At 33.4% G+C, this 13,638-nt stretch overlaps 1 protein-coding gene across 4 annotated transcripts in view; it reads left to right on the forward strand.

Moving 5' to 3' along the window:
• Positions 1-12,957, forward strand: part of OTOGL (otogelin like) — a 172,294-nt gene extending 159,337 nt beyond the window's left edge. For 2 of the 4 annotated variants that reach the window (XM_023631363.2, XM_070253898.1), the window contains 7 exons: positions 1,488-1,551; positions 2,912-3,090; positions 3,548-3,652; positions 5,860-5,979; positions 7,372-7,417; positions 11,841-11,920; positions 12,583-12,957. In XM_023631363.2, coding sequence (XP_023487131.2) covers positions 1,488-1,551; positions 2,912-3,090; positions 3,548-3,652; positions 5,860-5,979; positions 7,372-7,417; positions 11,841-11,920; positions 12,583-12,783 — 795 coding nt within the window. In that variant the 3' untranslated portion in view covers positions 12,784-12,957. Of the gene's footprint in view, positions 1-1,487; positions 1,552-2,911; positions 3,091-3,547; positions 3,653-5,859; positions 5,980-7,371; positions 7,418-9,436; positions 9,530-11,840; positions 11,921-12,582 lie in introns of those variants that run through there. The other 2 variants (XR_011433512.1, XR_011433513.1) reach the window with 2 other exon arrangements.
• The last annotated feature ends 681 nt before the right edge of the window (positions 12,958-13,638 follow it).

Consider the following 13,638-nt stretch of genomic DNA (forward strand, 5'->3'; position numbering starts at 1 on the left):
AAAGTGGAGACAACTTAAGGTGATTTTGCTACTGACTTTAAAGGAGAGAAGTGCATGCTTGAGAGTAAAAAATACCACGATATTTGATGTAATACTGGGTATTGGCAGAAGAGTCAAGGAGATATTTCCTCTAGGTGAAATTGGGTAAGAATAAAAGTTTGACTAAATATATGGATAAGATCTCACAGGAAATGAGTATAGATGGGGAGAATAGAAGATTTAAACGAAAGCTTGGGAGGACACAGTGGGCATTGTGGCTTTCACTGTTGAAGAAGAGGTGGGTAAGTGACTTAAAAGGGTTGGTGTGAGCCTGATACCTCCTTATCTAATCTTTTGGAGTAGGCGTGCAGTGAGAGAACTTGATTTATTATTATTTTTTAACTCCATATTTCTACAACACTTTATTTCGAATCCCATTGGAACTGCGTAATGACTAAAAGTCATAAAACATCAAATGAGTTAATGTTTATGAAACTACACCTTATAAAAGACTATGAAAAGTAAGATATTATTAGTTTATGGGGAAAAGTGCCTTTTATATGTTACAATGAATTTATTTGAATCATTTTTTGTGTCAAGAATCAAATTGGTTTTATTACTAATGTCATATGAAAGTTAAATGCAGCCATAAAAAGTGATGTTTAAAATGCAGTTCTTGAAACTTTTAAGCCTGGTCCTACTCTTGAGAGGAATCTAAACTATTCCTAATTGGGCAAAGTTTAAGCACTGGTCATGGCAACAATTTGCTAACAGCTAAAGGTTATATAGTACTTTCTGTGTGTCAGCCCTTTGGTAAGCTGTTTACATGTATTGACTCATTTATTTCTCTCAACATTCCTAAGAGGTAGGCAGTATTATTCTCGCCATTTTACAAATGAGGGAAGTGAGGAGTGGACTGGCTAAGTAACCTGTCCTACATCACGCAGCAAGCAGGTAGCAGAGCCAGGATTGGCACACGGGCGTTCCCATCCCTGAGTCTGTGCTATTAATCACTGCGCTATACTCTTCTCCTGTTTTATATGCTGTAGTAGCCTTGCTTGCATGCAGACACCAGAGCCCTGGACCAGCTCTATAGAACAGATCAAGAGCATTTCCAGTAAGTGAAGCTTCCAGGGTTAGCAAGTGTTCTCTTATTTCCAATTGCCCACTAGAAGCTCAGAATCAAACAATATAGTTTTAAAGTTAGGACAAACCATAAAGATCGTCTTATCCACCTTCACTCATTTAATAGATTAGGAAATTAAAGTTTAGAGAGACTGAGTGATCCGTGATCACATTATTTATTGTAAATTTCTTCCATGGGCTGCTAATTAAACGACCACTGGGTTAATCCAAGCCTGTTTATTATCAAATATTTATTAAGCCCATGCTATGTGTTTGGCTGTGTGGTAGAGAACTCATTAGATGTTACATGGTGTATTTTTCTTTATGATTGTCATGTAATAAGCCATACGATCCATCATATAATAACAATATCTTTCTAATAGGGAGAATTTACTACAATAGACCGTAACTTTCAGAGTGATTGTGGATGTGTGAAGTATCTCTGTGGTAACTATGCTTTTTGTAACTTTTAAATGATAGTGAATACTGTTGGTGTCTGTTGTTGATAATTAACAAATTAAAGATGATTTTCTTTGAGATGTGTTACATATTTTAAGCCATTCACCAGCTTTTGAGTATAAAAATGTCTATTATTTTTTAGTTTCTTCTTTTGTAATATCTCTAAATGTTCTGAGAAATTTGATAATAGGAGAGAAAAATGAATACTTTTTCAGAGGCTTGACAGAATTTAAAGTTGATACTAGAGTTCTTTTTAATATATTTAAATAATATTTAATTTTTAAAAAGTAGGCAACATCTAAAAGTGAGATTTTTGCTCATTGTTTTATTATTATTGATGTTAATTTTGCAAAGTGCAGAGTTAATTTTCTACGAAATAAATCTTCATATTAAGTATTCGTAGGTTAATAAAAAATAAAACTTTCATTCAACAACTTGAAACTTATGTATTTTTATATGAAATAAGGCCCAAATTCAGTGTTGGTGAGTCACAAAGAGCCTCTGAGCTGAATTCTTCATCACTAGTCTAGCCCACCTCAATATACCACCTTTAAGGGTATGAGAGCGTATTAAATCAGCTACCTTCATCAGGAAGTATTATTTATATAACTATTTATTTTGCAAGACAATAAAGTTGAAAATTTTCTCTCAAAATAACAATTAAAAACCATAAAATGTCACACGGTCCCATGATGAAGAGACCTACTACTATTGATTTCGATGAGTCTCCATCTATATCCACTCCCCAAAATGGTCATGTCTTGTTTCCGGAAGAGGGAACAGCAAGTAGATTGATGATCTCTTAGGTATAAAATTCTGGAATCTGGGGGCTGGCCCCGTGGCCGAGTGGTTAAGTTCGTGCGCTCCGCTGCAGGCGGCCCAGTGTTTCGTTGGTTCGAATCCTGGGCGCGGACATGGCACTGCTCATCAGACCACGCTGAGGCAGCGTCCCACATGCCACAACTAGAAGAACCCACAACGAAGAATACACAACTATGTACCGGGGGGCTTTGGGGAGAAAAAGGAAAAAATAAAATCTTAAAAAAAAAAAAAAAAAAAAAAAAATTCTGGAATCTGCTATAAAGTATAGCTTTTGGAGGAAGTTCAAACATTTAACAGCAGTTGAGTTTACAGATTAATTTCTCATTGTAGGTTAAGGAATAAATGTGCTGCATTCATTATTAAGTAAGCTCTTGAGTTATTTAACAACATATAAAGGTGAAGATCTTCATTGGTTTTGAAAAATTTCCACATCATAATGAAAACATAGACTGAAATAAAAGTTCCAGTGATTGATTAATAAAATCCTCAGTATAGTACTTTCTTGTTGACTATTTCTTTTTCTTAGAAAAGGATGATGTGTGCGTATTTCAAGAAGTATCAGTATTGAATCCTGGCCAATCTATGATAAAGTATTTGGAAGGAGACTTTTGTTATACAATAGAGTGTCTGGAAGAAAAAGATAACCATACAGGCTTTCACACTCTGAATTTTACAATGGTGAATTGTTCAAAAGAATGTGACATTGTAAGTATTCTTTATAAGTCATTCTGGTGAGAGTTAATCGATCTTAAAATGGCAGCTATAGAATTTGAACTAGTGACTACTCCATAAGTCAAGAATATATACTCAAATCATTCTTCTGTCATCTATTAATGTCTAATATATCTATATAATGCAGACTTTCCTTTTTCTGTGTATAACCTTGAGCTTCAGGGGTCTTACTATTACAGCTTGCTTGACCTGAGGTTGTTACACCTACTTGATGAATCTTGGCTGGTAGATGTAAAGGATATCATTTGCTTCACTTCCTATATAGCCACATAAAGTCAACTATTATCTGAAGTGCCTCAAATTCAACCTTAGAAATGCTTCCAGGTGTTCTGAGAGAGCATATAGTTATATGGGCAGCACATCGAGAACTAATTCATTAAAATATTAGTATCGTTGTGTGGTTAATTTAATGTATTATCATTATGCACAGCACCAGGTATACACTCCATCTCCAAGTGATTATGACTGTTGTGGTACCTGCAAAAATGTGTCCTGCAAATTTCAAAGGGAAAATGGAACATCAGTTATATATGAGGTATGAATTCCTTATTTCCTAAAATGTATCCCTTGGAGGTTAGCTCTCTGTGCCACTTTTTAAAGAAGATGTTCTTAAGTCAAATAAGTTTGAAAAATGCACACAATCATATAGAGTTCTACATACAATGAACACACCCATATACAGCATACTGACAACACACAAGACACGGTTACATTTGTTAAATTTTAAAGTATCTGATAATTCCTGTTGTAAGGAAACATGTTTAACTCATTTCTCAAACTTATTTTATCATAGATCCTCACTTTTTTCCAGATGTGAGGAATGAGCTTTGAGAAATGCGTATTTCTAATCATTACAAATGGAAAGAACAATATTGGTTTTTTTCCACTCACTTGAAATGAAGCATTTTAATAGAAATCTGAAATCCAAGATGTTAGCACTTTATTATTTCACATATTGAAGATTTAAGTGGATAAATAAGAGAAAAGTTTTAGAATATCTGACAATTTAAAAAAATATGATTCTAAAAGTCATTGTTATACCACATCTTTCCATCAAAAACAATAAAATTATTCAGAATTCTCCCATTATCTCATAATAACTCTGACAGGTGTGCAGACTGACCTACTCCCTGCCTAGAACAGGAGAAGAGAACTTCATAATTAGTGCAGTTGTTAGTGACGCCACCAGATTTAGGAGGGTCACAAATTCTGTTTATAATTTACATCACCTGAAGGTAGTTCCAGTTTATTTTGCTATCCTTAATTTTTTCCCATTAACAGTTTAATCTTCTGGAGGTCTTATTTCTGATATTCTTAATTACATAGGATTGCTGAGATACCCAAAGAAAAACAGATATCTCCAATTCTGTACATTTTATTAAATAAGAAAGATGAACAATTATCTTCTTGTGCCATAGCCTATTGTTTTACCATTATGTGCAAAGTAGTGTTATTGATTTAAACAGTCTTGTTGATATTATTTATCTGTTTTGTAATATATTTTCTAAAGAAAGAGTCTTGAAAAAGGAAACATAAAATGATGAGGAGGTGTAGGTGTCAGTGAGAGAAAAGGAATCAGAGACTACTTGAAAAAATACAGTAATTTGGAGATTTTGGTAACAGGGCAACATAAACTCTATAGATGTCAATAATCCAGGAACGATTGGCATATATAATTAGTATTCTCAGTATTATCCCTGAAATTTGAATAAAAAATTAAATTATGTTCTGAATATTTTTTAAGAACACAGCAAGTATGCAATATAGGTAAATATACAGCAGGATCATTAACTCTTGGCTCTTTCAAAGATAAGCTTTAGTTACCTAGAAATGTAATTTCTATGGTACAACTAATTTTTTATTTCAGATAAATTTTATAGTACTATTTGAATTGAATATTAGAATTACTATTTGAATTTGAATATTTTATCTTCTTTTAGACCTGGACTTGTAGATAATTTCCAATTGAAGTTCATAGAATACCTGAAGATATCCATAAGTTAAAACAGAATCTAGAGAAAAAAAGTTTGTCAAAATTCTTTACTGGTCCCTAAGGAATCTTCAAGCCAGGGTTTGACTAGCATTTAAAAATGCAAGTTATAAAATAAAATATAGATCAACAATTACTGCCCAATAACTACATAATAATTATTTTCAGCTGACTTTACTTCTAAATAAGAATTCTGAAGTCAGGAATGAAATAAGCAGTTATTATGTTTAAAAATTTGTTAGAAGAATAGGAATAGGTTTTTAAATAACCATAAGGTATAAAAACTAGAACCCTAAGTCACTAATCACTATCATCCAAAGACTTTTTAATTTTTTGCTGATAAGGGAGTGGAAGGAAGAATAAACAAATCTCAAGAAGGGAGGCATATTAAGTAGTATGATTTGTTGTTTTATAATTAGTGAGGAAATATTAGAGCAAGACCTTTGACACTTGGCCAAATTAAATAGCTAATTTTTTAATAGAAACAGATACCTATTTGCTTCTTTCTGTTGCTTTATTTCACATTAACATCTCAGTTCTAGTATGAAACCAAACACACACACACATTACATGCATATGTATTTTTAACCATTTTAGATACATTTTGGGACATTTCCAGATGTAAATTTCATGTCACAGGAGCCTCTCTACGTCTTGACTTGACTTTTGATTCAGTAGAATAGGAAATATTCTTCTTAAGAAATGTAGCAGATTTTAATAAACAAAACAGCAACTTTCTTGTTTACTTTTAGGAGGGGAGTACCTGGCATTATAACTGCTCCACGTACGAGTGTGTGAAGACGGATGAAGGGACAATGATTCTGAACTACAGTATGGTCTGTCCTCCTTTTAATGAGACAGAGTGCAAAATGGTTTGTACTTTGTTATATCTAAGAAAATTAGTGTTAAATATAATTTAGAAAATACACATTAATATGCTTTCCAAGGTCATAAATACAGACATTGTAGCTTACTTATTTTGGTGAATGTTTTATTTTTATGGATGTATAAAAGCTCTGTTATATTCCCTCAGTTTGCTATTTTGAGTTATGTATGGTGTTTCTTATAATTTTCACTCTTCCTGAATGGATATTATGTTATCTCTAGGTTTTTAATATGTAGACCAAAGAATTATTGAAAACTCATTTGATCAGCAGACCTAGTCTTTCTTTCAGTTTAGATTAATAAACTAATCAATCAGAGGTTGGCCAATTTTCTCTTTCTTAAGCACACAGCCGGATTTATGATGGCATTCAATTTTGATGCATGCTGGCCTAAGTGAAGCTTGTCCTGGCTTCTCTGAGCACAGGCCACTGCATTACTGACCCTTTAGTTTTGCTCTCCCAGTTCCCTGTTCTCTCAGAGAAGAGTCCATTGAGAGAGTAGATTTTTGAAAATGATAACAAGTTTTAAAAAAGATTCTTTGTAGCTTTAATTATTTAGAAGATAATAATCCCTAATGAAAGTTGAGCTTTGCTCTGTTGTGTGAGGCGATGTTTTTCTTGAGTGTAGAGAAATAGCATGGTCTCATTGATTTTGTTTTTTCCGAGACGTGCCCCTTTACAGGTGATGGCTAGCTAGCAGGCTGGTTAGATAGATATCATATGTACTAAAGTAATAGAATTCCATCTCCTGGAAGAATCTTAGGCATCGTCTTATTTCACAGATTCACTATTATAAAGTAAATTATTCTTTTATTTGAATTGCAATTAGCAAGTAACTAAAAGCAATTAACAACTTATTGTAAGAATTCCAAAAGATAATCAACAAAATTTCCTTAATTTTGTCTTTGGCAAGAGTCATCCTGAAGTGGAGAATTTTTTTGAATAATAAAATATTACAGAAAAAGATATGTCATTTTAGCACTTCAGTTATTTTCAGGAACTCAGTCTAGTCTGATAGCATAGTTTGGATTATTTTGAGGAGTTTAAAAAACATAATGGCCTCTATTTAGAGTGCCTATTAGTACTTTGCTTTGGTAAGAAATTTTTTTATGGTATTTATAATGTGTTCTTTTAAGTAAGTTAATCTTTTTGTGCTCCTTTTCATATTACTAATGAATAAATAAAATTTTAAACAAAATATCTGCTCCTAATTTTAAAAACAAAGAAATTCTTATTAGAAATAGTTAAATTCCAATCATTTTCCTATAAAGGCTTTGTGGTATTTAATAAAAATATTGAGAAATTTAGTTTTCTATTTCTAGTCTAAGAGGAAATAAACGAACTCTGTGATTTTTGACTTTATTCCTTCTCTCCTCCTAGAATGAAGGGATTGTAAAGCTCTATAATGAAGGCTGTTGCAAGATCTGTAAGTGAGGACCTATTACATCTATTAATTTGATAGATTAATTTTAATTGCTCACTGTGATTATGATTTTTCTCATAAAATTCAGTTCTTATGATGCAAGGAGGGAAGCAAATGCTATAATATATATTATTTAAATGTTTTTGTGTCATGTGGTTGATTATTTTGTACTTAGTCTTTATCTTCTGGAGTATGAGTAAAGTGTTTTTAATTAGGATGAATTTTAACTTATGTATTAGAAATTTCTTTAATGTTGCATTTACCAAGGGTATAGAATAGAATATTAATAGGTTTTAAGCTCAAAGGTGCCCTAGGGTCAAACATGCTTGGAACACACTGAACTACACAAAGTGGATTTTGATGAGAATGGCACTGTGACTCCAATAAGGATGTAGAGTGCAGTAGTTTCCAAACCTTTTTGAACAAGTCTATGATTCTGTATAATACATTTGAGAAATGCCAGTTTAGTGAATTGTATTTAAACCTTACATATAAAACTTCTCATACTTATTTTGATAAAGTTATGTGCATGCAATATATTTTAGATTAATTTGAATTATAAGGTTTATTTCTCAGTAATTTTTAATGATTTTAAGGACTAAAATAGAATAGAGCGGTATTCATGCAACCACTTTCATTTTTTCTTTTTAAAGTATTTACGAATTTATGTCAAAATAAAAATAGAAGTTTTAGGAAATTTGGCACAGATAATAATTTTAAAATTGTTTAGAGAAGCTTTCAGAAAAAAGGGTACAATACACTTCAGGTTAATAATGCCATAATGGAGGGTTGGATTCTTAGATACAAATTATTAGGCTTCTCAAGTGAGATTTCTGAACTTTTTTCATCAAGGACTAAATCCCATAAATATGTAAAAATGGTCTTGTGTATTTAAAGCTGATAGTCATATGGAACAGAATATTAAAATATGTTAAAAAATTGATACAACATAATTATAATATATACTATTGAACATAATAGCGTATAAATCAGGAACTATCCTAAGTTTTCTACAGGCTGTTTATTTCTCACAAAATTCCAATGAAATAGGTTCTGCATTCATCCTGACTTTCAGCTTAGCGAGGGTAAGTAACTCTCCGAGTCATACCTCTTGTGAAGGATGGGATTCAATTCCAGACTTGATTGCACAGCCTGCTTCTTAAGCACTAGTGATACTCTGGAACATCCCCAGGATAAGTTTTGGGAGAGGACAGAGGCTGACTGATGTCTGTTGATCATTGGCAGGGCTAGTATGACAGAGATTTTCTTTACATGAGTTATAAAAAAACAAATCCAACACATACGTAGACACCCATCACAAACAAAAAAGTTCAACGTAAGATGGCTTGATGTCTAATTTGTTATTGTATTAGTTTGTTGGGGCTGCCATAACAAAGTACCACAAACTGGATGACTGAACGGATGTTTATTGGCTCACAGTTCTGAAGGTTGGAAGTCTAGGACAAAGAAGTGGGCAGGGTCGGTTCCTTCGGAGGGCTGCGGGGGAAGGGGTGTTCCAGGCCTCTCTCCTTGGCTTGTAGATGACTGCCTTCATGTTCCCTTGGTGTTCTCTTGATCCACTTATCTGTTTCCAAATTTCCGGTCATAAAGATGTCAGTTATACTGGATTAGGGCCCACCCTAATGACCTCATTTTTACTTGATTACCTCTGAAAAGACCCTGTCTCCAAATAGGGTCACATTCTGAGGTACATAGGAATATTTGGAAGACACAATTCAACCTATAACAGTTATCTTGTTGGGACTTTTGTGGGTAATATAATGTATAAAAAAAAGCACTTGTGCATTTTTAATTGCTAGAGCTCAGACACAAACTAATTAAAAATTTTATGCTCATTAGAAATAAGCAATTTTTTTATTCAATATTCTCTGAGTCAAATGTAAACTAATATGTATCAAATAGTCATTGTATCAGGAACTTAAGGAATGAAATTTAGGCTCCAGAATCTGAGCAAGCTTATATTTTTATGATCTCATTTCTCTTTCCTTCTGCTCCCTCAAGTCTAGACTCTTCTTTAGGTGTGAGATACAGGAATAGAATCATATTGCAATATGAAGTCCTTGGATTTGTAGCCCCATGTTAATTACTAGAGAAGTGAGTACATTTATGTTATCTGAGGGTGAACAGGATCTGTGTGACTGATCATATTGCTACCATTCATTTCCTGCCACACATCAACACTATTAAGCCCACTGCAGACAGCGCTACAATTATTCTTCACCACAGTTCTGGGAGGTAGGTGTGGTTTCCCCTACAGATGAGGAAATGAAGATTCAGAAAAGTTGATCGCACTAGTCAGTCATAGATTTAGGCCTCTCCAGTGCCTGGTCCCAGGATCTTTCAATTTTGCCAAGCTCTTTGAAGTTGCGGAATAATAACAAGCCACCTGTTTCTCTCATTGGACATATAAGAACTTGTGATGTATTTCTGCTTTGGTGTCAGAGAACCCTTGCCTGCAGTCTGCTTTCTGGTGACCAGGCTGTATCAGAGAGACTGTAGATGTGGATGGTGGGTGCTGTGCTAAACAAAATCTGTTACAATAAAGTCTCTGTGTAATGAATAGGAGATGATTAGTACAAACAGATTTGGCCAACTAACAATAAATTTATGCTGTCCCAGTTTCATTCATCGAATGAATTAAACAGATTTTTATTGAGTGCCTCTCAGGTACCAGACACTCTTTTAGGCACTGGGATTATAATAGTGAATGAAACAATATCTGTGTGCACAGTGCATGTTATCTAGAAGAGGAGGAAACAATAAATATGTAAATATATACTATTATGTCAGGCAGTGATGAGTGATATAAAGAAAAACAGTGCAGAAAAAAAGGGATGGAGAGTGAGGGGAACTGGGTTGCTAATTTAAGTGGGTAGTTAGAGAATGCCTCTATGAGGAGGTGTCATTTGAGCAGAGAGTGAATGTCCTTGGGAAGCCAGCCAGAAAGAGTGAAGAGTATTCAAAGTGGAGGAAATAGCCAAGTGCGCCTATAGCACGGGGACAAAGGTGATAGAACAAAGAGGGAAGGCACCTAATAGGTCATGTTAAAGATGATTTCTTTATTCTTAAACTTACATTAGAATAGAAGGCTAATGAAGGAACCATGGAGTGAAAGCATCATAAGGTAGAAAACAGACTGCCCTCTGCCACCAACACTGAGCTTTGGGCCACAATACAGTGGTAGGTCAGGAAAAAGAGAAAGGACAAGCCTAGGAGATGGAGGAGGAGCGACAAATGAGATGGGAGGAAAACCAGAGTGCTCTGGAAGCTAAGTGCGGAAAGCATTATCAAGGAGGAGAGAGTGATGGACTGGGTCACATGCTGCTGAGAAGTCAAGTAGAATGAGAACTGAGATGTGACCTTTGAAATTAGCAATTTGGAGGTCATGGGTGGCCTTGACAAAGGACAGTTTAATTTCAGGCAATCTTTGCTACTTATCTCCACTTCATCCAGAGTAGCTTAATTTTTATATACTTTACGTGTGGCAAATTCATTTAAGCATTTATTTAAATAAAGCATTTATTTAAAAACTCATTTGAAAATTGGAGATCTAATTCCAGTCTTTTGCAAACAAGGAAACTCAGCAGAATGATTCAATGGCTTTCCTGAAGTGACGAAGCAAGTTAGTAACAGAGTGAAGGAAGAACCTTGGTCTTTTGCATCCTGATTCAGGGGTTGCATCTACTATCATAGAGCATTAAATATATATTCTTGGGTGTATTATCAAGTGATAATCATCACACACAGAGGCACATTAATGTAACATTAATTAATAGAAACTGTTTTCATCTGAAATCAAAGAGGTCATTTCAGAGCCATAAAATCAAGTGTAATATGATTCATCCATAACTTTCGACATAGTTGATAAATAATTCAATTACATTCATGCATGATTTTATATTAATATCCATGACGATAATGTGGTTTTAAATCTATCAGTTTTTAATTTTAAAATAGATTTATGAATATATATACAGATGCCTTGATTATGTATATGTATATTTACTTCTACATGCCATGATTCATTCTAAAAATTATTTTATATTTTTAGAATTTTAAGTATATATTTTGTCTGTCGATTTATCTATACACCACACACAGGTTGGTGTTAGCATTATTGCATGTGTGGAATATTTTTGTTTATAATTATGACAATCATTCCAGGACAATAAGTTAAAGAGATGAGTATAAAGCTAGAAAATATAAGAGAGAATCTATTTAGAAGGTGAATATAAATATTGAACATAAAATATGTAAGAGTAACATTTTAGTATATCTTGATATAGGAATATATTTTATAAAAATATATCAATTTTCTATTTTAAATATATTCATGTGTTTAACTAAATTAAGAAACAATTTGAAATCGGCCTTTTGATGAATAAATTTTTTTATATTTTATCAGGCAAACGAGAAGAAAGAATATGTCAGAGAGTGATCATTAAATCAATTATAAGGAGACAGGACTGTATAAGTCAAAGCTCTGTAAGTGGAAAAGTATCATTTGTTACATAAAACACACGTGTCTTTTAAAAGTATGTGTATCTTGGCACTAATAAGTTTGTAAGCCAACGAAATGCCAACACTTACAATATTTAACTTTGAGATTGTTCCCACATTCTAATATTAAAATATTCTGTTTGTGAAACAATGTGAATTATTCTTAGCATAAATAATCAACAATTCTGAACGATAATTGCAATCCAGAGAGATGGAAATTAAGCTTAAATACATTTGACTACATTTCCTGACTATGCAATTTTACTCAGCAAAAATAGTCCTAGTTCTAACTTCACCCCCTTAATATGACCTATCTAATTCTATAGTCTATTTGAGCCATGATATAATATAGGTTAGAGAGAATCATTAGGTGGTGATTAATATAGTCCATACACCTGTTTAGTTATGTGTCTTATTTCATACCTTGAGTTACATCAGAATTGCTGTGTTGGGCATCACCATGAATCTCTTTGACTTATCTGAGTTACTAAGTTACAACCTAGTATTTTTTTGCCATCTCTGCAATACAGAAGCTTGAGAGTAAGTGATAAGGCAGAAAGTCTTGCTTTCATTTGACTTCCTAGTAGAATCAAATAGCCAGTTTTTAAAATTTTTAAGCTTTTTTCCCTCACTGTCTCTCCTTACAGATAAATGTCGCATCTTGTGATGGAAAATGCCCATCAGCTACCATATATAACATCAATATTGAGAGCCATCTAAGATTCTGCAAGTGTTGTCGTGAAAATGGAGTGCGGAACTTGACTGTGCCACTGTACTGCTCGGGAAATGGCACTGAAATCATGCACACTCTCCAGGAACCCATCGACTGCACATGCCAGTGGAACTGAACTTGGATTCCGGGAGCTCTGTGCAACATCATAACATTGAATGGAGTTAACTTTTATCTCTATTATTTAGGCACAGGGTGGATTGATACTGTTTAATAATAATGTATTTTTCAGACTATTGGGACATGGCAATTTAACACTTGGTACAAAATATATACAATTTCCATGGAAAAATTAGATTTATTGATTTTCTCTATTTTGGAGAATCAAATGATTTTAAGTTGTTCAGCTGAAATGCTGTTATGTATATAATTGCTACATGCCACAGACCTGGGATATTGTCATCAACTAGAAGGTTATTTTGCAGAATTCCTTTCAGTTTCACTCAGTAGTTATTTTTTATTTGCCAAGTCTGTTATAACTATCCAAATTAAGATATTCTTTTATCTCTACAGCTTGGTAAATGTAATCATTTAAAATTGGCATCTGGATAGTCATAAAGAGTGGTGTGCTTAGAGACAGATCATGGAATTAGAAGATTTTAGATTATTTATAGCCTGAATGGATATTAGGGATGTTATTGCAAATTCCCTTCATTTTGCAAGAGTATCAGTTAACTGGAGAAGCTGTGTGACTTGTACAAATTCATTTGGTGTAACAATATAGTGAATTCACATTAACAACTGGGCTAAATCTAGGTCTTTCTTATTCCAGTCCTAAGTTCTTTTCTTCTGAACAGTATATTAAAGTGTCTATCACAGAAGCTTTTATTCTTGAAGAGTATGCCTTGCACAGAAGAAAGAATTTTAAATTCAATGCCTTTAAAAAGAAGGAAAAAATGCAACACATACATATGTATATAAATACATATAATAGTTATCCCAGTAATAAGGAATGGGGAACTGTAGCATCAGT

This window comes from Equus caballus, chromosome 28 (assembly GCF_041296265.1).
Source record: "Equus caballus isolate H_3958 breed thoroughbred chromosome 28, TB-T2T, whole genome shotgun sequence".
NCBI lineage: Eukaryota > Metazoa > Chordata > Mammalia > Perissodactyla > Equidae > Equus > Equus caballus.